Below are 27,635 nucleotides of genomic sequence, written 5' to 3' on the forward strand. Positions count from 1 at the left end.
GTTTTAACGAAAGTTAAATTTGCAGAATGGATTTATTTATATTTTTCAGTCTCTGCTCTAGCTCACTGTGGCCTTTAGCATGACAAATAACAGAGCTTTGGAGACAAATCAAGAATGCCAGTGTTTGTCTTACTGGGGGCTGTAACACTGTCATAATCCAAAGATTGACAACACACTCTAAACCAAAGCACTAGTGTTGTGAAATATAAGATCAAAGGCAGTATTTTCTCCAGATAGTGATTGAATTAGGAACCTGTGGTGGAGGGAGGATGGCAGAGCTGCATTGCAATAAGTGCAATTTTGTCCCTTGGAAGCCTTCGCTGAATTTTCCCCCCCATTTTAGAAACTAAAGTGAGAGTAAAGCTTGAAAAAATTTTCATCCCAGGGAAAAATAACCAAAAACAAAAAAAAACCCTTTGCCGAAGCAGGTTGGCCCAAAGCTGAGGTGTAGGAGACCATGAGGAGGAGAGGTCTATGACATCACAGAAGGAGGGGTGGAGTTTTCAGCAAGACTTTCTGGCCATTGCTAGTTCTGGCTAGTTTAATGAATCAGCAGCCGGCCTGTAATTCTTGACTATTGACGAGACATATCCCAGAAAAAGAGAGTTAAGGCCCCGATCTGGAAAACACTTATGCATGTGCTTAACTCTGCTCAGAAGAGAAGTTCGGTCAAAGTTAATGGGATTATTCATGTGCTTGGGGTCAAATATTTGCATGAGTGTTTGCAGGATCAGGGCCAAATGCTTTAAAAATGAATTTACCAATAAAAAATGTGCAATGGCTTTGCATTTCCAGATACTGAATATATGTCATACTGAATGCAAAACAGATCCAGGCCCTGGTATATATATATATATATATATATATATATATACACATAACACAAGTGACAAATATATACAAGCTTTAATGATCAATTAGCTATCATTAAACAAAATTAAGTAACCACACTATATCCTAATCTCTTAAATCATTGTTTCCCCACAAATCACATTAATCTTTTCATATTATTAGATTCTATGACCATGCTAGAAATACAAAATCCAGAAAGTAAATAGTTCCTCTATAAGCAACAACTATGTTACAGTACAGTACAGTAATATTAAAAGGACGTTTAACTAGATGATTTAATATCATACACATCTTCATATTTTTTGTTTAGTCTAATGTTTATCATTTCCCATTTAGTCTTTCAGCCTGGTTAACAAAATGTTCCTCTCCATAGTCCATTAATGTTTAAAATGGGGGTCTTTTAAAAATGACTGTACTCAAGTTTTTCAGTGTAACATACTATTGGGCCACATTCTTAGCTTCAGTGGAGCTGTGCCAATTTATACCAGCAGTGAATATGGCCCAATATGGTCCATCAAAGGAAACATATTTGGATAATTTTTGTCTAAGACGTTTTAAAATATACAAATGATTATTTTTACTGTATGATTTATAGTTAGAAAAATGATTCTGCTGGTTATAGTTAGAAAAGTTGCTATATATATGTATATAAAAAAAATCCAAACTTTCAAGCTTCCTCAGTGCCTTGAGTCTTATCTGTTTACATTAGTGACAAATAGGTTGGTGTTATTTTTTTAACTCCTGTTAGCATTGTAGAGCCAGTATGTCTCTGGAACAGCAAACTGGATTGTATAACTGTTCATGCATCATCAAAAGTATTGTAAACTGAGTTTCAAGTGGCAATGCCAAATTCTGTTCATAGTTACACCTATGAAACCCCACCACACATGTAACTGAGGGAAGAATACGGCTTGCAGTATCTTTGTTAAGACTAACAATGCACAAATCATGGGAGGAAAAAGAGACTAAAATCAAACAGCATGATGTTCAAATCTCAGGCTGAGATTTCAGCACAGTTAGAAATAAAAACACACCAGCTATTTATTTGCCAGCGTGGTCACATCCATATTCAAAAATCTATCTGCAAATATTGCACAGATCGTTAGATCCCAATCCTGCAAAGACTTAAACAGGTGGGATGACTCAGGTGCTTAACATTAAGCAGGTGCTTAAATCTTTGCCAGATTGGGGCGTTGGGTCCCATCCTGCACTCATTTACACATGCGCTTAACTTTCATTTCAATGGGACTACTCATCAGGGCCGGCTCCAGGCATCAGCTTGGCAAGCAGGTGCTTGGGGCGGCCACTCAGGAGAGGGGCGGCAGGTCCAGCTATTCGGCGGCAATTCGGCAGACGGTCCCTCACTCCCACTCGGAGCGAAGGACCTTCCGCAGAATTGCTGCTGCAGATCGCGATTGCGGCTTTTTTTTTTTTTTTTTTTTTGGCTGCTTGGGGCGGCCAAAACCCTGGAGCCGGCCCTGCTACTCATGAAGCACCCGTTTAAGTGTTTGTAGGATCAGGTCCTTTAGCTTAGTATGTGGAAGTGCGATTTTTATTGTAAAGTTTTAAAATATCCAATTTAATAGAACAGCAGTAATAACAGAGAAAATAGCAAATTAAACCACATTTATAATTAACACGAACAAAGACCTATTAAATCTAGTGAAACAAATTCTTTAAGAATGTAATGCAAAGACCATTCAAAACAATCTCACAGTGTTACATAAAAATGTAAGTAGATTTGGTCAAAAACGGGAAAAAACTTCACAAAAAATTCAAAGTTATTTTCATTTCATGGAGTATGAAAGGATTTTTTTTCATAACGTGTTTTTAAAAAAGTCAAAGTCAAAATTTTAACTCTTCATTTTTCCCTTTTTATCTTTTTTCTTGTTTACTGTATGCAGTAAAATATTTTTTGGTTTGTTTTCCCACTTTTTCCTTTTGCTACTCTGTAACTTTCAAAAACGTCTACAAGTTGACAGTTTGAACAACAGTTCATCTGTAGAACCTGATATAACCTCACATAACCTCAACATAATATATGATAAAATGCAGAGTGTTTTGAATTATGAGAACTTTAGCTATGTATCCTTCAAGTGCCTGTGTTTTCATGGATTTTAGGGATATTCTTGATTTACTATTAATGTACTTTTATTAGATTATTTTCTATGTTATTTCTACTGTTATGTACAAAATAAAATTAAGTTTAAAACAATAAAAATCTGAGATACAATGGCAGAATACTGCCACGATTTAAACAAGATTTGGGCTCAAATGGTTTGAACTGTAGGGCACATCAGGCCATAGCTTTGCCATTATCTTGTTCAGTGTATTTATAGTACATTCCAGACTACGAGATCTATCAAACTTCAAAAATATATGCGAGTATGGGCTATAGTGAACTTTCTTTATATCAACAAATTGGAGTCAGTAGGAAGTACGCAACCAATGGGTTTGTCAGTTTTATAGTTCCTGAGAGAACAGCTAAAACACTATATTGGAAGAAGAAAAAAATGAGCAGGGGTATACTATTGTGTTAATGCGCTTGCATAACCCTCCATTACCAAAACAGATGGTGTTAACTGTGATCATTGAGAGGAAAAAGAACAAGGAACTAACTAAGAACTGTGCATACATGATTTTACAAAGACAAGTACAATCTAAAAATTGGATTTCTGTCCTTACAGTTCCACCTTTCTAATTTTCCTTTTTTTATCTTCATGTAAATAAGTTATATTTTTGGAATTAAATGTTAAAGCCTGTGGAACATTACTGGCTCTTTGACTTTATCTATCTTCACAGAGTAAAGGTATAATTCATGAATAATAAGTGCCAAAAATTATTGTAATCAGTACTTCAAAGGTTGAGAATCATTGTCTTATACAAACCTTTGCTGACATGGTCTGGTAATTTATAAATAAATATCTACCCATGATAAGTGTTACCAGCTCACTACAGGCAGAAAGTATCACATCTGTTAAGGAATGAAGGGTCATTCAGAATTATGAGACTTGTGGTCATGTATTAGAGCTGGCAAAATTATTCCTGGGGAATAATACCTATTTTGAGTTTACCCTTTTCCTGTGGATGGTTCACGATTCAATGTTGATTTCTGCAACAATATTTGTTACTCAAAATATTCATCAAGCGTTTACACAAAAAGAGTCACTATGTGTGGATCAATTGACTGTTCACTATTCATTATTAGTGGTATATGATTGGTCGCTTAAGTCATATGATACTGTTTCTGCTTCCTGACTGAATGACAGACTTTTTAAATAGGAGACTATAATGCATATTGAATGGCAAACAAGAAATTGCTCACTTACAATACGAATTTTCAGGTGTATAAGCATTTGTGAACTTTTGGGATCCGCAAACATTTTCCCCACAAATAGGAGATGAGTAATCTCACTGTGTTTACAATGTGAAAATAGTACTGAATCACTTTTCTATTATTTGACTATTTATTATGAGCATTAAGCAAGCTGAGCGAAGCCAGGTGAAGAACAAGTCAAAGGGTCCAGGAACACAAATATACCCAGAGTAGGAGGGATGAAATATTAGTTAATACTAGCCAAATACCTTGGATAACATCACAGAATAGCTGATGCTCTTGGATAATTATTCGATTTTGCTTATCATGCCCAATAAAAATGGAGGTATCTGTGGAGATTTTATAGTCAAAAGCCCATAAAATTAAAAAAAAATCTATTTTGGGTTGGAAAATCCAATGAGACTGCACCAAGGGAAATTTTTTTTAAGTTATTGTTGTTGTACACAGGGACTGACCATGCTGGGATTAATGGAGAAACAAGCCATGGAGAGCAATGTATCGTGACATTGTGCTGCTGACCTTGTCTGCAAAGATGCTTCAGGATATATATATGTGTGTGTGTGTGTGTGTGTGTGTGTGTGTGAGAGAGAGAGAGAGACTGCTGCACTTGATTTTGTTTAGTACAGAGCTGGCATGCTGCTGCCTGCAAAGAGACCATTTTTATTCTTTACATTTATCACTGTAAATATCAGGTGAAATCCATAAGATCTCTTGTGGATGGACATTCCAAGCAATGAAAATATTTAATATATGATATATGTAATATCGGGTCGGTTTGTGTTGGCAGATGGGGTTTAAAATCTTCAACTTTATTTTCACTTGCTAGAATTTTGGATTATGATGTTTTCTGCTTCTCGGATTTAATATTATTTCTTATTATTGGAGGGTGAAATTCAGTTTATCATGCCAGTATATTAGCTCCTAATTAATTCTAAATATTTGGGTTGGATGACTGGACTAAACTACATTTTCCTGACTACCCAAAACTTCCATCGAAGTCAATGGTGATATGACATTTGGATGGTCAAGAAAAGCAGGATTAATCCCTTGATGTGTTTTTCTTTAAATGTTACCATTCGTGATATCCAAATTGCACTGCATACACCATATTAGATTACACTCTGCATATACCTTATTTTATTACTTCACATATGGTTGAGACATACCTTAATATGAGCGGTGCAGCACCTGAAAACTAATATTAAAAGGAGAAAACATCTTTCCAGTTCATATTTGCACTGTCTTAAAATATGAACAAAATCTGAATTTAATAAAATACATAACATTAAGAAACTTGAATGGAACCTGACAAAGTACCGTGGTCTTGGGCACCCTCAAGAATCTAGAGAAATTCATTTACTTAAGCCTATATGCAAGATGCATCGATCCCTTCAGATCAGGAAAGTGAATGCTCATCTCAGTTTATTTTAGGCTGTCACATGTCAACAAAATAGGAATAATTTAATGTGACAGTATGTTACTGTACTACCTTCTTGTCTCTGAAATGTCCCTGAATAATATTCTGCTCCTAAGAATGCCCTTCAGTTCCTAACACTGGTTATAGCTCTATGATTTAACTATTATCTTCCCACCTCAAGCCAATCACTTGCTGAATGTTATCACCTTATTCCCACCTTAACATACATCAATCATAACAGTAAAAAAGTGACTGGAATGTTAATTTCACATTTACAAAACACTTGATTGTTTTTGTAGTTGTTACCATAGTTATGAACCATTCTAATGTCTCACAGCCCAGCAAAACAAATGAAAACCTTGAAATTCCTCTGTCTCTAGCAGGTACTGCTAGTTTTTATTTTATTTGACAATAATGCATAAAGTTGGAAAATATGATATTTTTACTGGTTCTGCCAGAAAAACAATTACTAGTGAACTTAGTTTTCCATTGCAGAACTATTGGAGGGGTGTGTGTATGTGTGTCTTATTTTCATTCATTACAATAACAAAGGTTGGACATGTTTTTTTCGCTCTGGCCTTTTGCTGACAAACAGATCACAACAAAAGGCCTGTGAACCTAGAAGCTCATTGTCTATATCAGAGCTGTAAGGAGACCAGAATACTCTGCATGAGTCCATATCACACACCTTACCTTAAGTTTAGCCAGGAGGAGTTCATGATCTTGTAGTAGTTTTTTGGTCTCATCTTGATTGCTGCCAATTTCTAATACATTTGGAATTGACTCAGTCAGCTGAAGCTGCACCCATTTCCCGCACTAAAATGCAAACACAGGCAAACACCCAGTGTGTGTCATCCAGAAAACACAAGGGCTCTTTAAATCCCCTACCCCAAAACATACCAGTTAAGGCCCAAATGGATCTTTGCAGGCAGACCCCTGTATCCAATGGGCACAGGGATCCACTTACATGTATCCAATTGCACAATCAGGCCCCAAAGTATACAAAATCCAGTGAATACAAACTTCAATAATGGGATGCCATAAAAAATAGTAAATCAAGTGTCATTTGAGGCAACATACCCAGGCCCCAAATTCTTGCTTCATCCAATCTCTACCCATACAGTTGTCGAGATGGTATTTAAAAAGGAAAGAAAATCATACCAGGGACTAAAAATAATATTTTCCCTTCTCTGTCCTGGGAATTGAGAACATATTTTTAGCTGCAGTTTGCATAGATCTCTCTCGGCTAAGGGGCATGGTGAACGATTTCCTATTCCTCTCACAGCAGAAACAAATTAAGGCAGACATGAGGGCTGTCATTTTTACATAACCCAGCTGTCCTCAGCACCCAGAGTTCTGCTAGTGCCAAGTAATCCATCACAGCATTTTCTCTAACAAGTGGTTGATTTTTTTTTTTTTATAAAGGAACAACCAAAAGGCCTTTACACAGCTGGGGGAGAAAATGAGGAAAGGAACATAAACATTAGAAAGTGATGGACCCAATCCTGCAAATATCGCTCCTTTTGTTTTTACTGAATTGAGAGATTTCCAACCCCATATGAAGATACTAGCAACGTTCATTTGTTTAACGCATCTGATATAAATATATAATGTTACTAAGCACTTAACCCACAATCATGTCTGCAGCAGATAGCTCATGAGCCAGGCTATGTATTGGAGTGAGCCTCCACAACGAGGAGCCAGGAATCTTGAACAACAGGCTGGGCTGCCATTGTATAACAGCTACTTCAGCCTCAGGGTTGGAGTAGACTCCAAGGCACCTGTGCCTTCATCTCTATGCTGGGAGAAATGCCATGTGGATTAGCATAGTAGCAAACCCACTAGCTTGTTCCCACCATCAGGGCCGGATCCAGGGTTTTGGCCGCCCCAAGCAGCCAAAACAAAACAAAAAAAAGCCGCGATCGTGATCTGCGGCGGCAATTCGGCGGGAGGTCCTTCACTCCCAGGCGGAGTGAGGGACCGTCCGCCAAATTGCCACCGAATACCTGGACGTGCTGCCCCAAGCACCTGCTTGAGAAGCTTGTGCCTGGAGCCGGCCCTGCCCACCAGCACTTCCAAATCCCCACTAAACTGCAGAGCCACTCATGACTAGATGTTCCATGGTGCACAGGGGGCAGTATGTGGCCTCTCCAAAGTCCTGCCCTTCCTTGCAACACTTCTGCTGCAGATGGGTCTTTCTACATCTGCTAAGGAGGAGGGAAAATTTTATCCTGGGAGGAAAAAGCCCTCTGCTGTTCTAAATGCAATATCTGACCCCCACTGATGTAAGTACACATACAGTCACTATCTTTAATCTAATCCCAGCCTGACAGATTAGAGGTATCTAAGGGAGTGAGGTGCCCAACTTCCATTGCATTCCAATCAGGGCCAGCTCCAGGCACCAGCTTCTCAAGCAGGTGCTTGGGGCGGCCATTCCGGAGAGGGACAGCACATCCAGGTATTCAGCGGCAATTTGCCTGGGAGTGAAGGACCTCCCGCCGCTGCAGATCGCGATCGCGGCTTTTTTTTGTTCGTTTTGGCTGCTTGGGGCGGCCAAAACCCCGGAGCCGGCCCTGATACCAATTGGTGGCTGGTGTCTAACTCCCTTAGGCAGCTTTGAAAACCCCAGCTTAATTTAGCATCCCAAACTGCATGCAGGTTGCGTGAGCTGGACTAGTTGCTGAAATGGTCCTTCGGGTCTTCATAAGCATCAGGACATACACAAGAGCTACTACTAAAAATATATGACAAAGGCAACTAACTTTTGGTTTTTAAAGTATGACTACAATTTTAATTGGTATTTTTTTCAGCTAACACTCTGAACAAGACGTGGCTAACTGAAATGGTTCTTTGTGCATTTGTCATGAATGAAAATGGTACAGTGAACAGAGTGGATAAATACATTTATTTAAAAAAAAAAGACTAAACTCCCTAAAGAGATGTTCACATATATTATGATTAACATTTTTACAGCGCCCTAAATTTACACTGCCACGTTTTAGACTCAGACATATTCTTGACCCCTAAGAACTTACATAGTTTAGCTGAATAGTTTTGGTTCACGTAAAAAAAGAAAAAAGTGATATGCTATAAGTAGCATGAACTTCTTAGAAGGTTTTCTACATACTAACTTAAGCAATAAAATAAATGTACTTGCCTGGTCGACATTTTATGCTGAATAGATGCTAATATGAGTAGAATTTGGAACAGACTGTTACTAAATACTATGCAGACCAAGCCACAGAGCTAAGAGCATAACTGTTAGCAAATGTTGTCTTACCTTAAGTATAGCGATAACAATCCTGGAATCTCCAGCCTGAACAGCAACTGAACTGACTGTTGTTGTAGAAAGGTGCTCACCAGAGCTGCCTTCATTTGACATGGTGTTTCAGAATTGGACTTCATACATTACCACAGCCTCAATACACTTATGTGCGCTGGTCATTTCAGAAGGCAACAAACAGGGGGGTTACTTGGATTCATTCAGCAAAAGAGCTCAGCTAACACTGATTACTCTGCCAAAAGGAAAGAACAGGAGTTAAAAATAGACAACCCCATTGAGTTTATCATTCTTGAGAGAGCGAGAGAGAGAGAGAGATTTGACACACCCCTAGTTTGGTAGCATTAAGCTGCCTGTTCTTTTTTGTCATTATCTGAAGTGTAAAGGGCTGCCTCTGTGAACATCATCTGACTCTGGATAAGCAAATGGAAAAAAGACAAATCAAAATAGCTGGAATCAGTTTAAAAACTAATGCTGTACAGATAGATCCAAATCTTATAAGGCTTTCAAACAGGCAAATAGCTGATCTAAATATTCAACTTGTACAACTTCTTGTTATTCTCCCCATTTATTAGTTATTAATGATCTGCATAAATGTAATATAATTTTTTCTCTGAGTCAGTGCACATCATAAAGCACTATATATATATATAAAAATAAACAGTATGACATATATAACAAAACCCTGTGAATGGAACCAAACAATGGATTTCTTACCAAAAACATTAAAATGTATAGCGACCCTATTAACTAAGAAAGGAATCCAAATATCCTGTGTAGGCGTTTGAAAGGCATTTTATCACTTAGTATTGTTGGGATTTTTTATTCAGTACTTCACTTCATAGCAAATTGTTCCTATATTCTGTTTAATCTTAAGTAATCCCTCTTTAGTAATATGCTTGTAAAGGCACTCTTCCCAACTCATTAAAATGCTGCACTGCACATCAGCTTTTATTCAATGCAAGGAAATCACAGACAGTTTTAAATTGTGGCACAGGTCAGTACATTAATTCTACTGCTAGAAACGCAGAGCAAGCACAGAGAGACTGTGGTATTAGACAGCTGCTATTTGATTCCCTGTGACAGAACAGCTGAGAAAGTGACACTGGAGTGTACACAGGTTGCGCAGATGCCACAAGCACATTGGAGAAACCTCAGACTTAATAGGCTTACAAGCATCTGCTTGCTTTATTTCTTTAAAACTGTGTAACAGTTTAGATCAATTTAGAAGATAATCCAGGCTCAAAACTTGATAGCATTAGAGAACCATGAGTATTAAGTTATCCATGTAGTCAAGTATTCAAAGATAAAAATCAAAAGAAAAAAATTACTTTTGTATTCAGCAAAAATTCTGGCTACTCAAGCACTCCGCAAAAAAAACTCTGCAATTCTCTGACCAGGAAGTGTCTCTCTCAGTTTCTCCTCACATGGAAGCTTCCTGTTGATGTGTGAACTGATGCCAATGGACATCATGAAACGTGTCTCAGAAGTTCCATCAGTACGACAGATAGGAGCAGAGTGCAATGCTGGCTCCACTATAGACTGGCTGAATTTTATTTATGAGATTATTAATTATTATAACAAACAATTCAGACAGCAGTGAAGCTAAAATCTGAAAGAAAGTGATAAAATATTTTGTATTGAAGGAAGAGGAGGGCAGAGTTACACTGATGTGGTGACCCCTGGCCCTCTGTGCTAAAGCACTTGAAACATGTGCCCACTTGTAACTATGGATAGCAAGCAGTCTTGAGCTAACTGGTCTGAGGAGGGCATCAATGACAATTCTTTTAAAAGAATACCCAGGCCCAAAGCCAAAAACAAATCACGAAGCAGTAACTCTTCAGCTATGTGATGCAGAGAGCCAAAAAGAGCATATATCACATCTTTTCACTCATTCCCAACACCCCTTGACATACCTTGCAGTGACTCTCCTCAGTAAAACAAACACTTTATATAGAACCTCATGAGGCTCATAGAAGAGAAAAAGTCTACAACGCTTTAGATTAAATGGGTACTTGTGTAACAGGTGTGGCCAAGTAAAATGTCTGGAATTGAGAGACTGAAATGGAACAATGAACTGTACAAATAAAACTTTACTCATAAACAAAGTTGGATCAACTAGAGAATTGAAATATTGTCTATCTGTCAGAATTAGTATGTTTGCTTTCTAGAATATCCCAGAAGATAGGGACTTAGTGCAGCTTCCTGGACCTGGGCAGGTCCAAGTGCAGGGTACAGCTTGTATGGGACTCTCTGTCTTTTAGAAAATGTGATTTCTGAATTACTGAAAGGGGCATGATCAACTTGACTTCTAGTCAGTTTCCTCAAATGGAGTTTCAAGTAGTTTCAGCTACGCTGCCTACTCTGTCTCCTTGCCAACATTAATTGTTTCACCATCACATTTTTCTATTTTTAAAAATATGGTTATGCTGGGGCTGGACAATCACACTAATTAGTTGAAGCTGTTGCATGTGACAGAAACTTTCCATTTAGGCTAAGCAAGGGACCAATTAAATGTCCCTTTGTTTCGTGATAGCTAAAACAATGAAAAACCAGCACTCGAGGACTAGATCACATTCAAACCTGGACAGTGGCTGGGCCATGCAGTTGAAGGGGTTCCTGGGGGTCTGATAACAAATGCAGAAGTGGGGGAATTATTTGATTGCAGCTGTGTGTGAGAGAGAAGTAGGAGACACACCACAGAAAAAACATCAAGGAAACCTCAGACACAGCCAGTGAGGCCTTTGTAGCATGGTCTGGAAAAAATGCTGACACACACACACACACACACACACACACACACACACACACCTACCTTTCGGGTAGAGTCCTGGCTGAAAGGAGGCTTGGAATTGTGAGCTAAGACACTTTCTTCTGCTGTTTGAGTCTTGCTGTGTTTTGGGAAACAAGATTTATATACATTTGCTGTAAATAAATAGGACTGTATCAAAGATATACCTGACTCCATCACCAATTTCTCCTCCTAACAGAAGCAACCTACAAGATCCCGAATATTTGCTAACTGCTTGCATCAAAAAGAATAGTAATATTTTCCTCGCCTGTTGTGAAAGAACCCACCACAAACAGGGAAAACTGAGGTACTCACTGACTATCCAAGGGAAACAGAGCGAATGAGTATAAAATATTATCAGTTTCTGTAATCTCAGGTTTTAACAACTACAGTAGGCAACAAGTTTTCAGAGAGAAGTGTGATTAGGTCCCTTTATATTTGAAACAAAATTCATTTTTATTTATTTCATTTTCAACATGTAAATATAAAAATGGCCACATAGCCCAGACAGATCATTAAAAGTACAGTGCAAGACAAAAACTGCAGTAACAAATCAGAGGCATCTCTGCACAAAACCTTCATCCTCCCTCAGAAAAATCCACACTTCAGCCTGAGCCTCCAAAATCTAAACCTTCCCTCAACACCTGCCCAAATAGATAGACTATCATCACTTTTTTCCTACGACAGTGGCACCAAGGAACCCCTGTTAAAGATCAAGGTCCCGTTGTGCTCGGTGTTCAGAGGTCCTCCAGGAGAATGTCCTACTGGCTGCTCCTTCTCTTATATACCAAGGGACTTCCAAATTCTAGTGCCTCCAATGAGTTCAGCTTTGACTATATCACATGGTGAAGGAAAGTGTCTTTCAGGGAGACACGTTCCACATCATACAGGGTTTTAGAGGTCAAAGCTATCTATGCCCCAGTTGCTACTAGGCACTGTGGCAGATGCTCAATTGCATTCTATGGCTTGGACAAAAGGATAAAGTGTGTGTCATCAGCATATTGGAAACACTTCAACATGTGCCCCTTCACTAACCCCCCATTTACACATTGAGCAGGAGGAGTAATGTGAATGCCCACTGGGCAGAAAAACAATTACTTAGAACTTCCCTCTGAGGTTGCATCAAAAGGCAGGACCATTCACATTGCTTGAGTCCTTTACCAGAGAGCAAAGGTATGAGTCTAAAGAACCAGTTGTGGAACTAAATTCTTCCTGTACATCCAGAACCTCAGTGAAGACCTCTACTGTGTGGAAAGCAGCTGTACAATCCAAGAGAAAAGCAAAATCAAAGAAAAATAAATCTGCTAACACCCACTATTCTGATAGCACCCAGCATACGATATAGAAAATGTGTATGAAATTCAGCAAAAGCCTTTCAGTGAATCACTTCCAAAGATCAGAAAACTGATCTAGCAAGTAGCCCCTATATTTTCAGGTATTCAATATACTAGCACAAATGGAGTCTACTGTTTGTTTGCTTTCAAGAACAACCACAACATAAAACCCATATATACAGTAGTAAACCTACCTGGATCCCAAAGCAAAGGCAGCTGATGCTTTTTCAGTCCAATGGCCATAATTTCTACTGTTCTGTGCCTTCTCCCCCAACCCCTTCCTTTGATCCTGAAGAGTTGCAGGGACCAAATGTAATCTTCGTATCTGGCTTGTGCCCACAAGTGCCTGGGTCTCTAAAATTTCCAAAATTATGGAAGAGGTCAAACCAACAAACAGCTTCTAATCCGGGACTCATAATTAGACTTGTTTTATATCACTGCAGGGTCTAACTCTGATTTTAAGGAGGCTTTTCTAGCCTCCTTTTAAATGCAGAGCTTCAATTTCTCTTCTTGATATCTCATAAGGAAAAGGCTGTTATTTATGTGGCTCCAAGTTTTGTGCCTGCTGTTACCTGGAAAAGGAAATTTCCCTTCCTAGCCTTTGCCTGGTTCCTAAGTCAGGGAAAGAGAAATGTTGGCACTCAGACTGGTGCACAGAGAGTGCTTACATTTGTATTTACGAGTCACTATCATAATGATATTTGAACTCCCGCAGATTTTGCAGTCAGTCCTACTGTTTATTTCTTACCTTAACATTATTCTGCTCTCAAGAACTCATTACTCCATACTGGTGGTAAGGGAAATTTCAGCTTCTGGGATTCAGAGCCATCAGTCTAGAACCTCTGCAGGAAGGCAGGTTTCTTTCCTCTATCATGCAATAAAATTATAAGTGCTCTCAAATTTCAACCTTTATTTTTGGTGGTTGTTGCACTGTTATGCTACAATGTTATTTCCTTGAGTTCTTTATCCCTGGATAAGCTAAGGAAGCACCATACTGTGGAGGAAAAAAAAATATCTGGGGTGTCTTAGAAAGGAAGAAGCATAAGTTTCCACCATAATTACCAAGCAGCTCTGTTAGTTATCTGTTAGTTTATCACTAAACCAACTAGTCTGAACGGATGTCACCAAATCCAAACACATGAATTACCCTGTAACATTTTCTTTGCAAGTTTAATTTTATTTTGTTCTCAGACAATAAAAAACACAAGTCAGATTTATGCTACTCCCTAAAATGATAAAGTGAAAATCAAATTACAACTTCTCCTGGTCCACGAGGTGAATTTTTACATGTTGCCACTATGAGAGAAGCATGAGCAATGCAATGAATTAGAATAGTTACAGAGAGTGAACATCACTAAAAGAAGTTGAACTCTGTACTGCTTATATCTTTTCCCATACAACCCAAATAAACAGAGAAGGACTGTGTGTCCTTTTAATTTGAATTAGGAAATGGCAAATGGGCCTTCTCTGCTTTTGTTTGCCTCAAAAAACAAACAAAAAAACCCACCACGGTGGAGTGCCACAATGAAATGTTGCAAGGCTTCACTCACAGTCAAAATACTCATAGTACAAAAGCATGCATAGTCAACTTAGAAGCTTGGATTGCAAACCTATCAATATAGGGCGGATCATGGCCTATTCTGCTCACTCTTGAACAAGAGTATGGAGGTGTAAGTGACCTTTTAATCCTGCGGGCCCTGCACCGCTCCTGGAAGCGTCCGGTACCATGTTCCTGCAGCCACTGGGGGAGGGAAGCGAGGCAGAGAGCTCCGCGCTCTGCCCTTGCCTGTGGGTACCTCCCCTGAAGCTCCCATTGGCCGGGAACGGGGAGCTGCAGCCAATGGGAGCTTCAGGTGTGGAACCACAGGCAAGTGCAGCACGCAGAGCCCTCTGCCTGCCCTCGCACAGGGATTGCAGGGACGTGGTCCCGGCCGCTTCCTGGAGTGGTGTGGGGCCGACAGGCAGGGATCCTGCCCTGCCACCCCAGAGCCACTCCAGGTAAGCGGCACCGGGCCGGAGCCCACACCCCAAACCCCTCCTACACCCCACACCCCAACTCCCTGCCCTGAGTCTCCTGCCATACCCCTCCTGCACCCCAACCCCCTTCCCTGAGCCCCTTCATACACCCCAGAACCCCTCCTCTGCCCAACACCTTGCCCTGAGCCTCTTCCTGCACACCGTACCCCCTCCCACACCCCACACTCCCTCCTGCACCCCAACCTCCTGCCCCAGCCCTACATTCATGGCCCTGCATGGAATTTCCCCACCCAGATGTGTCCCTCGGGCCAAAAAGTTGGTCCACCCCTGCTCTACATGAACTACCTATCCCATGAATATAGCCACTGCAGCATTGCTCTATCCTCTCACTCGTGCATGCAGGGAAAGTCAGTGGAACTTGTGCTCTTAAAAACCTTAGGTGCATTTGAACATCCATCCAAGATGCAAGCCAGTGCAGCTGTGCTAGTGCACCAGCATATGTACGCTGCCACAGATATAGAGGTGGCACAGGCTACTCTTCTCTCTGAGGGAGAGGGGGAACCAGGAGGTAGATTACGATTTGGATCAGCTCCTGAGGCAATTACATGCTGGCCCATTAATGAGGTACTATAAAATGACAATCTTGCCCAGTATTATTAATTATAGTGTTCAACATATATTTAAAAAGTAGAAAGCCATATGAAGGGGTTGTTTCCATGTAATTATTTTTAATGTTTATGAACAGCACCCAGATCTCTGTACTCAACTTGGGCTACAATAAAAAGAAAGATTAAAAATCATATGGACCATGCACAGATACATTATTGCTTAAACCCTGGCTAAAGGACCTGATTAAAGATTAATACTGTCTCTGTTTCATCTTAAGAAAGAAATCAGTCTGCACTGACACAAAAATATAGTATGAATCTGTTAACAAGAGATAAGAGCTCAAATAGGCATAACCACATTAGCCATACTAAACAATGAAGCCATCTTGCTGTTTAAGAAAAAGGGATAGCTGTCTTCATGGACCTGAATTTCAGAGCTAAATTTAGAACTTATTAGATAAGCAGATGGCACAACTGAACTCTTAACAGCACATCATTTCACACATGTAACTGCAACAGCTACTTTATCCAATGAGTGGAGTTCAGCAGGAGGAGCTAAAGACTGCAGCTCCTAATTAAAACATTGTTAAAATACCCAAGGACTACAGAGTTCTGTTTAAAATGATTACAGCCCACTTACCTTATCATTTACCACAGGAAACTGAAAAAGATTTTATATATATAAAATTAACTCCATCTTGTTCAGCACGACTGTTTAAAAGCGGACACCAGTGAAATATACCTGTGTCTGTTTTATGCATGCGTTTCCCTTTCTTTCTTTCTCTCTCTCTCTCTCTCTCCCCATATCCTTGCCTCTCAAGCAATAACCAACTGCAAATCCCTGCTCCACCCCCTTCCCTGAGGTCAATCATCAAGTTGCATGACATAATTAGAAGAGATGAAGGTGCATCAAATATTAATATAATCTTTTTCCTCTGCCCACTTAGTCTGTTCCTGTAAGTTACAGTCATCAATGAGCTGTGCTGTACTTGTTCTCATGAAATCTAATGTGGAGCCTATCTCCCATGGATAAAAAAATCTGCCGTGACACTTCCCAATACATAGGGAAGAACCCTCATGCCATAAAAATGTCAGATGAAGACGTGCACTTGTATCTCTTTCACACATGCACATATTTCTATGTTGGTGTACAAATGTTAGGATCTGAGCTGTAAACCTCCTGAGTTTCTAGAATTTTGTTTAATATGTTTTTTTTGTTTTTTTGTTTTTTTTTTTTTTTTAAAGAGATCACACTCTTAGCAGTAACACTCTGTTCTTAGACTTAATTTCCATCTTTGTAAATGTAATGGTTTGGGAATAGTACTCTGCTACTATCTCTACTGGCAATGCACATTGAGCAATAATATTCTTCTATTGTAGCACTGAGGCAAAAGTCACATAATGCAAGAACTTAAAAATCAAGGTTTTGACTGCTCTGTGTTGACATTAAGAACTCTCTGACATTTCACAGAAGGTTGCCCTCATGTCTTTGGCCTAAGTTTCCTCTCCTCCTCCTCCCTACCTCCAAAGCTGTGCAATACTCTGTCTGCCAGGTGGTTGCTACCCTCTGCTGCAGAGGTGGCTGCAGGTCAGTGGTGTTGTATATATATCATTTATAAAGTGCCTCAGAATCCTCCAGCAGAACAGTGTTATATTTAAGTAAAATAATAAGCCCTTTAGGAAGTGCCATGTGGGAAGGTTTACAAAATACACCTAAGGGACTTAGAAGCCAAAGTCAATGGGACTTAGATTCTAGCACATTATGCATACATTGGATTTTGCCTCATTACAGTATTCATATCACTTTACCTTAGCATAACCATGAGAAGTCTGTTGAGAAAATCTGAACTGCTTCACACTTTCTCTTTTTTGTGTTGGTTCTTTTATTTCAGCCAATTGCTTTATGGCACTTTACTATTCTGAATAAAAAAAGAAAGAAGGCCAATCAATTATTCACATTTTTTAAAAAAGAGAAATTTGTAAGAGAGAAAATCAGCTAGACGCAGATTTATTTTTCCTCACTTGCACTGGCTCTGCAGGCTTTTCGGTTTCTTTAACCAAATCAGAGTTACAGTTGTAACACAAAACTATTATTTCACCATCTCAGCTGCAATTCTTCTATCTAGTAGCTATGGGGCCACTCTCATTACCACTACAAAAGTGATTTTTCCTCCCTTGATATACTACTGTTGATTGAATTGTCTCGTTAGACTGACCTCACACTTGGTAAGGCAACTCCCATCTTTTCATGTATTTATACCTGCTCCTGCATTTTCCACTCCATGCATCTGATGAAGTGGGTTCTAGCCCATGAAGGCTTATGCCCAAATAAATTTGTTAGTTTCTAAGGTGCCACAAGGACTCCTCGCTGTTTTTGCAAACTACCTCAGGAGTAGAATGGGATATTTATGAACACTGAACATTTGGCCTAGGGTCTGAAAAATCCTGTTGTAGCATTAAAAGACTCCTGCTGAGGCTGGAGCACATTGGAGCTCTGCAAACTATAATCCAGTGAGGCAGGGGGATTCACAGCCATCCATGCAAGCCTGAAAAGTCAGCAATGATACTGTCACTTATCCAGTATCTAAGTCTTGCTAAGAAACTTAAAAGTGCATATGAAAAATGAAAGGACAAAAACTCCATAGGACAATCCAGGGACTGCAAATACACTAAAAATCAGTTTTATCTGAAATACGGCACTTAAAATAATGGGAACATTTTTACTTCTTCAGGAATGAAACAGAGAAAATTAGGGTATAGCAATGGAGTACAGAATCATGGATAGAGAGGTAAACAATCTTTTTAGATCATCTGGCCTGTTGCCAATGGGCTGCAATATTATTTTCTAGTGCTTTGTTCCGGTGTATATTTGAAGTGTCTCAAACAATGGGCCATCTACCACTTCATCTGGGAGGCTGTTCCTACTGCTAAAAAGGCACTACAAAACTTCTGGCCTAGATTATTTTCTCAGATTTTCATCCCCAGCATTAATCTCTTTTTGAATAAAATAGCTGAGTGACATCTTTCTCTGGTCTCCATCTCACTAAAGTATTGTATACTCAGAAATTATTAATAAATGTTTATAAGATCCTTGGGACTCAGGTTACCTGAGTAATGGGTTGGATCAATATGCAAGAAAATGACTGAGTAAAATATTTTAGTCCTAAAACATGCCAAACTCCTATTGATTTACATGCAGTTGAAGCTCAATACTTCATGTGCTCCTCAGCATCTTACTGTAATGAACCATCACAGCCAACTCTGTACTAAATACATGACAGTTGCTTATTAGGATGTGTGTTCTAATCTAGGAGCCATTGTCAGAGCTCTTCAAGTTACATTCTCATTTACTCAGTGCACATATGTGGTCTACTGGCAGTCACATCTGATTATAGATGGAAGACTCATGCAAGTCTCAAGTTGATGTATATCTGTGTTCTTGGATGTGGTTAAAAAAAAAGATTGTACTTACATAAGAAAAAACGAAGTTTTTGCAAATTGTGTAAAGCAGTTGTCAAGGACACTCAATATCCCTCCTGTTCATGCTTTGTAACTGAAGCTTCATGGAAATCTCTTGTCAGCTCAACCTCAGAAAGGAAGAACATCATACACTGACTGTTGGAAACTAAGAATATTTACCTTGGGTCCGCTCAGAGTTCTTAAGCACAGATGTCTGATTATAAGAAGTCAGAGGGAGCTACAGTATTCCGTCACTCACAATTGTACAGCACCAACAGTGTTAGGTGTTCCCACAGGTATGATCTAATATTAATAGTAGACTATATGACATACGTTGTCTACAAAACTGTTGATGTATATCAACTTTTTTTCTTTATATAGAAAGATGGTAAATAGGTTTCCTATATTTCTAATTTTAAAAAAATGATTCCACAAGTCTGCATGATTTTGAACATATCTGCACAATACGCTTTAATATATTTTCAGTATGTTACACAGGTGATTCCATGGGAGCAGATGAAAAATTTTAAGAGCGAGGGACATGGTGACAGTTGCATCATCAAAGCATCAGGCTCATCATGCACCTTGTACATCCAACATTTTGTTGATGCCTTTGCACTGGAAACAAAACAGCACCATATATTACCAGAAATGCTTTATTACACATGCAGTCAGGAACAACGCCTTACAGTGCCTCAGTTCAGAGTTGCAGTAAATTACCTGTGAGTACTTTTTTTTTCTCCCTATGTAGTGTCCTACTTCCCTTCCTCCCCCTGTCCCCCCCAGCCCATTCCCAGCATCCAAACTTAAGACTGATTAAAATTTCCTTTGCTTTTCTATATGCAATGGAACGTTGGGGTATTTCAATGTTGTGTCCTCCTTCCTTACCCTGTGAAATCAAAAGTAACATTAATAGAGAAAAGATAGATAAGATAAATGAGGTAATACCTTTTATTGGGTCTATGGGTGGAAGAGACAAGCTTTAAAGTTTCAGAGCTCTTCTTCAGGCCAGGAAAAGGTCACCAGAGTGTCACAACTAAATACAAGATGGATCAGATTGATAGAAAGGCATCTGGTACTATAGAGATGGGGCTAATTAAGTACCAATTGAGAAGATATAGAAAGTCAGGCAGATGTATAGCATAACAGTTTGAATGATAGATCAGTAGATTTTTAACACCAGATTTAAGTTCCAGGATGAAGTCACGCCAGAATGTTACCCTCTGGACAGTGACGTTTTAAGAACCTATGCTAGCAATGAAACAATGAGGAGAATCGATCTGATAGTTGTGAAGAAGTGGAACAACTGTGACATCCTAATTCTTCACCTTTCTATTTGTGTATTTTTTGTTCCAGGATTTGCCTCTTTTACAAGGGACAAGTGTCTTCCCAGAGACATCATAAACCAGTTAAATGATTGGAGGGATTTATTTTAACTTTGGGAGACTTGATAGTCACAAAAAAAAAAAAAAAAAGAGGTTACTCACTCTTGCTAGCCCTGGAGTTCACATCTGCTGGCTGTTGTAGCTATTGTTTGCATGGATTGGGACCTTCTCTGCTCCCCTCTGGCTTGTTCCTTTGAATGAGCGTAAGGGGATCTAACTACTTTGTTAACCTTTTCTTATTGTGGCTGAAAACCTTCCAGTAACAGACAAGCTACAACACAGATGGTTTAAACAGTTGTATCCTTCAGCATCCCCATGTATAAGGTCCTATCCCCTTGGGTAGTGCTAAGGGCTATACATTTGTAGAGTCCAGAAGCACAATATCACCAGAAATAGATACAATTAATGCCAAGCCATCATGAAAATGTTCCCAATTAGCTAAATTCAATACAGCTTTAAAGAAATTATATCAAAATTAAACCTTTAGTTGTAACAGTTGAGCTCAAGAGCATTGGTAGGAAGGAAGGATTTGTAGAGACAACTGGCACTTATGCAACTGGAACTGAGAAACTATAGCCATTTCTTCTTACAAAAGATACAGGGCCAGATTCCTACCTTTCCCCATTCTAGATGTTTCCATTTATAGAGGGATTTCCCTCTGTGACACAGAGCTAGCATAGCACAAGGGCCATGTCAAGGACTGGACCAAAGGAAAGGGGGTGTGGTCAGAGTGCCAATGTGCTTGGGCAATCCTTGGCTTGCGGCCTGTTGCAGCAGGGCACAACTTAATCTTCATTCCTGTAGCCATGACATTAGTCTCCATAGCTGTCACCAAAAGCTACATGTGCAGAGGCTACAGGGCAGGGAACACTTCTTAATTACGTATGTAACTGTCACATAAACAGCATTGCTGTCAGGCTGGATGCACCACAGGGTTTTTAAGACTGCTCTGTATTAGAGTATGTTATTGAGCCATCAAGTAGAACAAAAATATGCAAATAGCCTTAGTTTATAACGAGCAAGTGTATTGTTTTGAACACTAGCATTCTCCCAGGATTTTATGCTACAGCCCCTTATTTATTGTCTTCAACAAATAAGACTTATAAACAATTTTTGTGAAAGTGGAGACTTTGTGCTTATTAATGGCTTGATTTAATTTCATGTTTGCGTCTTGTGTTAAATACCATTCATTCTATTTGCTCTTCCCAAGTAAAGTTCTCTCATCCCCAAAATTAACCAGAACATAACCACCACATTCTCATTGCTTAGAATCAAACAATTCAACCTGACTTAAAATTGCTTATTGTAATATTAAATAAACCTTTAAAATGAGCATTTATACTGTAAAGTACTGTAATCCTTATTTTAAAACAACATTACGTAAATATACTGTAAAAATAAGTTAGATGCAGTAGTACATTATATATTAGTGCACTGTAAAAGATTCTGTATTTCTTGCCAAAGTACTTTGAGACATGATTTGCCATTTGCTGTAATGAGAAATCACTATTTATTTATTCACAATTTGAACTAGATGTAAACAGCTCACTTTGAATACAGGAATTTAAAAAAGCCCCAATTTTTAGATAACTTCTTCATAAAGTGAAGATAATTATTTGACAAAGTTTAAAGTGACAAATAATTAATAAACAAGTTACATTGAGGATCCGTTTCTTTTAAAGAATATAAAGGTGGTTTTTAAAAAAAGCTTTTAAAAGAAATATATATAAATTATTTAGAAACCCCTCAAAATTTGAAATTTAAATTGGTTTCCTTCATGACAAGTTGCTCTTTATCATTAACTCACATTTGATATAGAGCGAAATAAAGTTTAGAGAATTACAAGGAAAAAGTGAACCATCTCCTCAAAAGCAGACAAGATAGATTTAGTTTGAAGCCTCTAGCCAGGACCATTAGTAATCATGGGCTTTAGTCTAGAAGGAAGGCAGAGAGCTGAGTAGGCTTTTTTTTTTTTTTAAAGTGATGATGAACTTAAACAACTATTGTGTGAATATACTTAACTTTCAAGGAACTTTTTAAGTTATGGAAGTTTTATGGAACACCGCCCTTCTCCCACCTCCAGGGAAACTAATTGTGTAGCCAATCCAAACATTAAAATGATAAATTTATTTGGAGAAAAAAACGTAAGAGACAGCCTAATGCTCCCCTCTCTGCAGACCCACACTTTGAAATCAGGTACATCAAAGAAATCCAAAAAAGTACAGCAGTGCTATGAGTCAAGAAAGTGGGAGAGATGACACAGGACACTTAAAAGTGCAAGCTGACTTTTTGACATGCTGTTTTCAAAAGGGATCAGATGGGAGAAAGGATACATGCTCTGGAAATGTGAGACTTTACTTTCCTGTATGTACATGAATGGTATGTATCTGGATTAGTTTTTGCAGGGTGAAAGGCTAGCCAAATTATGCATAGAGTTTATTTTTTTTAATCCGATTTCCTATTCTTAATAAATCTTGTTTTATTACAATCCCTGTGGTTTTAGACTGTTTGGGAATTTCATATCGACCACGTGTAATTAAATGAAAATCTTCAATCGCTCAGAAGCAATAGTGAAGGTGTCTAGAGTCCACACTGCTCAACATCCTCAATTCAAAGGGCATAGACCATCCTCTCCCATTATAGGTGTCAAGAGATCTTAAATGAAACAAAGAAAACACCCACCAACCATGAATAACAACAAGAGTTTATATGGACGTCCTTGTTAATGTTTTGTCCTCTGTCTTGTGCACATAACAGTTTGCTATTGTGCACTGCTGATTTTTCCTGGTTTAAAAAAAAAATTTAAAAAAATCAGTCATTGAGGGCCAGATTGTAATACCCTCCTAGCTCGCTCCAGGAGTAGTTCCACTGATGTCAGTGGAGCTACTCCTAAAGAAAGACACTACTCAGTGAGTAAGGGTACCATAATGTGATCCTTAAGAAGAATGATATGGACTTCGTAAAAATGTGATTTTACCAACTTTGAGTATGTAACAAACAGAGTATTCGCATTTGGGAAGATAAATCATAACAATGAATTTGTATCAGATTTTTAAAAGATGGTTTTTATTAAGCACAATCAGCTTTTAATACATATCAATACAAATAGGAAAACATCTGTTTAATGAATCGGATATATCAAAGATTTGATGGGCAGGCTGCATATTGGCACAACAGAAACGGTCATTTTTAAAGTATTACAAATTAAAATTATAGGGTCACCACTGTCTACACAAACAGGTAGCTTACCTACAGCCTAAAAATACTACATCACTGGGGGGGGGGGGGGATAAAGAGAGCTACTGTTTCATATGTGGAATTTCTACATTCTGATTAGCACCATTCAAAGCTTATGTCAGCTGTTTAACTAAGAAGCAACTGACAGGTCAGGGTAAAGCTTTACAGCAATTTTTCAGTGCAAGGTTTACAGTTCTTTTTGATAAGATACTTGGAATCTATGGTTTCATAGCATGTTAAATAATTATGGCTTGGCAGATGTACAGTGTTACGATGTTGAGGAGCAATGTTTACTTTGAAAAAGATGAGACTTTTATAATGGCTATGAAATGCATTATGTCAAATGCTGTAAGATTCAGACAACATGCTGGGTTACAAACTGAAGTCTTCTTATGAGCTGGTAGATAAGGGTCCAGTCTATTAGCTCTCTGGGGTAGTGGCTTCTGGTTGTCTCAGCTGCTGCTTTTTCAGGCTAAGTAGTTTCATCTTCTCTCTAATGTGTTCTGCTGTAGAAGCCATGTCACTTGGGCTCCCAAAGTACTGCTCAGTACTAAAAAACAAACACACACACACAAAGAAAGGTAAAACAACACTAGAATTCTCATGCAAATACAAATAAACTCCTGAAAACTTCAAACAGCATAGAAATATAGGTTCTTTTCTGCTTGTAATTTTAAATGCCAACTTCAGTGGGCTTAAGAGCAGACCCTAAATTGTAATTTTGCTATGACTAATCAGAAAATAAATATGGAGACTGAACTATCCTATCATTCACCAAAGCAGTCCCTTCAGAACAACTATGAAGCATGTTAGCAGGTCAACGTAAGTTTGCTTTGCCACTCCCTGTGCTACATTTGTTCTGTTCTGTAGCTCAGGATGCCCAATCTGGCACGTCTGAGTACCAGATTCATTTTTTAAAAATGTGTAATTGTTATTGGCTTTTTTACTTTAATGTCCAAATAGTCAGCAAGGCAAACGTTTCTTTAATAAATATTACATCACAGTAACAAGGTTATTTGTACTGCAGTAACACCCAAAATGTGCTCTACAAATTCATAATACATCAACAACTTACACAAATACATGACATATCTCCTTATAGCTACAAGAAAAAAAACCTGTCCATTTAATTAATTTAGATTATGCTAAAAGAATATGAAGTTTTTCTTATATAAATACTACTTTAGTCACTGTCTAAATAATGTGGGTTTGATTTCATCATATAGCAACAGACAAGTGATCAATGACATTGCAGCACCATTACTGGTTGTCCTGGGAATGCTGTTACCTTCCCTAACCATGAAAGCTGAGCACTTGTAGGAAAAAATAGACAGTACTTACAAGCTAGGAAATAGAGGAGAGGTTAGAGTGAAATTGGTTAAAGAAAGGGATGGCACACTCAATCATATAGGGACACTGTCAACTTGAAATCTAATGAAATTTAAAAAATGAGTTAAAAGTGGTTTCAGGTAGTACACTTGCCCCGAGTCCACCTGTCAATTCTTGTGGTTTTTCAACCACAGTTCCTTGCTCTCTTTAAAAAAAATTTTTTTTCTCCCCTCTTGCCATGGAAAAGACCTATAGAAGAAATACTTTACTGACAACTATACCAGGAAGAGTGAAGTTGACTATACCAAAAATGTCAAATGCACAAAGTAAACTGAAAAAATTGAGAAAAATATTTGTTCCTCTCATCTCTTTCAACCTCAGCAATCAGTGGTGTTGCAGGTAAGGAGAGAAGATAAAAACTGTTCAGACAGAAGTATGTTTTTTAAGTTGACAAATGTCCCTTACAGTAATTTATCCAGAAAAGTGCAAAGCACAACAAAAAAACTGACTGTCCTTAAAAAGAGGTGACATTTCAGAGAAGGGACTATTAAAAAAAATACTAACACCACTATAACCACACAAAAGTACATGTGAGGCATTAGAGATGGACCCAGTTTATCAGAAATACACCATTTGATGTAAGAAAGATATCCCATTCCCGGAAATGGACAAAGTCTCATTAACAAGATACAAACTACACAGCAATTGCTCTAACCAAAGGGTAAGATTGCTTCTCAGGAACAGAAATTAGAGCAGTTCTTCATAAAGCATGCTTGTCTACTCTATAATGTATATATGGAAGAGCACACAGCAGTTGTGCACACCCATTCTAGGTAAGCACTGGATTTGGCCCAAGAGGTAGTATTTCTTCTAGTGAAATGGGTCTTAACCCAATGAGCATTATAAGAATAACTGATACTAGCCAGGATTAAATTTAGAAAAAGTATAGATAAATATTCCCACAAATAAAACACTCAGACTGGCTTTGCCAGTATTTGTAAACATTCAGAGGAATAAGTTTCTATTTGTAAGAATGATGGCAGGCAGCAAAAGCATCAATTAATTTATGAATAAATATTTGCATTGGAAATGCTCCTTCCATCATTCTAATAGCTAAGTGTAAGGAGACAGAAGGTGTGAGCAACATTTTAAAATACAACAAGCAGCAGTGGTGAACTGCCCCACCTCCACCACATGAAATGAAGGAATAGTACCTCAGCCTGCCAGTATTTCAGAGCCTGGGATAAGCTTCGTCTTTGGGCTGGTTGCAATAAGGAGGAGGAAATGACTGCCTGGGACCTTCACCCATTTTTTAAGGTGGCCCCAAAGGTTGAAACTTTACACATAACCATAACCATCAAGGGCCCAGAGGTCTTAGGGAAAAGACTTTGTGAATGACTGAGGGGAGGTTTCCAGTACTTTATTTTGCGTATGTTTATTTGTTTTGATTTCTGGTTACAATCATCCCTGGAGGAAAACCCTGACTGACCAGCAACTGGGTCTTGTTTCAGATAACTCGTTTTCAGTATGTGAAATGGACATCTCAATGACAAAGAAATTAAAATATGTTTAAAAATAATTAATTGGTGAATTTTAAGTGTTCATGAAAGATAGACAGTGAGCTCAGGCCTTACATAAGCAAGAACCAAGCATGCTTTTCTGTATTTCTATTGCAGCAGTGTCTAATTGGAGCTGCACCTGAAGACAATTTGAAAACTTCTGTTAGTGCAGAATGTGGCTACCTGCTTACTCAGCAGCACTTCTCAGAGGGAGAACATCTCACTCAAGCTCCCAAGCCTGTAGTTCAAAGTATGAGTGCCTTGTATGCAATCCTAGTCACTATGGATGGAGTGAGTGCATGGAAATAAAGAATACAGTTGAAAGCAATGGGCAGACTATTTCTATTGCTGATTTTTTTCCCATTGGCTAGCTATAGAGTGGAACTGCCCTCTTTTCTACTCCTTAGAAAAAAATCCTGATAGCAATTCATTACACTGGTGTTTAAGCACATAAGAACGGCCATCTTGGGTCAGACCAGTCCATCTAGCCAGTATCCTGTCTTCTGACAGTGGCTGGTGCCAGATACTTCAGAGGGAATGAACAAACCAGGGAAATTTTGAGTGATCCGTCAGCTGTCATCCAGTCTCAGCTTTTGGCAGTTGGAAGTTTAGGGATACCCAGAACATGGCATTGTGTCCCTGACCATCTTGGCTAATAGCCATTGATGGACCTATCCTCCAAGAACATTCTTTTTTGAACCCAGTTATACTTTTGGTGGTCACAAACATCATCCCATGGCAATGAATTTCATAGGTTGACTGTGCATTGTGTGAAGTAGTACTTCCTTTTGTTTGTTTTAAACCTCCTGCTTATTAATTTCATTGGGTGATGGCCTCGGAGGGCTACCGGTGTGCCTAACCAAGATGGGGCCCAGGGACGACCCTGGACTCGTGACTTTCGAGCAGTTTGCAACCGCTCATTGCACATTGGGCCACTATCTTAGCCCCTCACTTAACGGGCCCAGTGCAATCTGCATATCGCAACCTCGATCCATAAGAGGCGCTGGACTACTCTAAGGTCAAGACAGCCATCTGGGACCAAACGGGCATCAACCCCGAGACTAACCGCC

The 27,635-nt window shown here is 38.8% G+C and overlaps 2 protein-coding genes and 1 long non-coding RNA gene across 19 annotated transcripts in view; 1 reads left to right on the forward strand and 2 right to left on the reverse strand.

Moving 5' to 3' along the window:
- The window catches only part of CCDC141 (coiled-coil domain containing 141), a 152,842-nt gene extending 143,710 nt beyond the window's left edge, over positions 1-9,132 (reverse strand). For 3 of the 8 annotated variants that reach the window (XM_034785769.1, XM_034785770.1, XM_034785767.1), the window contains exons 1-2: positions 8,887-9,130; positions 6,300-6,422 (exon numbers count right to left, since the gene is read on the reverse strand). In XM_034785769.1, the coding sequence (XP_034641660.1) occupies positions 6,300-6,422; positions 8,887-8,988 (225 nt within the window). In that variant the 5' untranslated portion in view covers positions 8,989-9,130. Of the gene's footprint in view, positions 1-6,299; positions 6,423-6,686; positions 6,789-8,886 lie in introns of those variants that run through there. The other 5 variants (XM_034785771.1, XM_034785774.1, XM_034785772.1 and 2 more) reach the window with 3 other exon arrangements.
- LOC117884873 lies at positions 7,725-26,884 on the forward strand. 3 transcript variants are annotated; one of them, XR_004647677.1, is made up of 6 exons: positions 7,725-7,891; positions 19,178-19,351; positions 19,542-19,777; positions 22,751-22,819; positions 25,254-25,405; positions 26,683-26,884. It is a non-coding gene; the product is annotated as an uncharacterized LOC117884873 (long non-coding RNA). The 3 variants fall into 3 exon arrangements; XR_004647678.1 differs by lacking the exon at positions 22,751-22,819; XR_004647679.1 differs by lacking the exons at positions 22,751-22,819; positions 25,254-25,405; positions 26,683-26,884 and adding an exon at positions 20,412-21,580.
- SESTD1 (SEC14 and spectrin domain containing 1) overlaps positions 23,485-27,635 on the reverse strand; it is a 119,848-nt gene continuing 115,697 nt past the window's right edge. For all 8 annotated transcript variants that reach the window (XM_034785779.1, XM_034785782.1, XM_034785780.1 and 5 more), the window contains one exon: positions 23,485-24,227. In XM_034785779.1, the coding sequence (XP_034641670.1) occupies positions 24,098-24,227 (130 nt within the window). In that variant the 3' untranslated portion in view covers positions 23,485-24,097. The remainder of the gene's footprint in view (positions 24,228-27,635) is intronic.

Source organism: Trachemys scripta, chromosome 11 (assembly GCF_013100865.1).
Source record: "Trachemys scripta elegans isolate TJP31775 chromosome 11, CAS_Tse_1.0, whole genome shotgun sequence".
NCBI classification, from domain to species: domain Eukaryota; kingdom Metazoa; phylum Chordata; order Testudines; family Emydidae; genus Trachemys; species Trachemys scripta.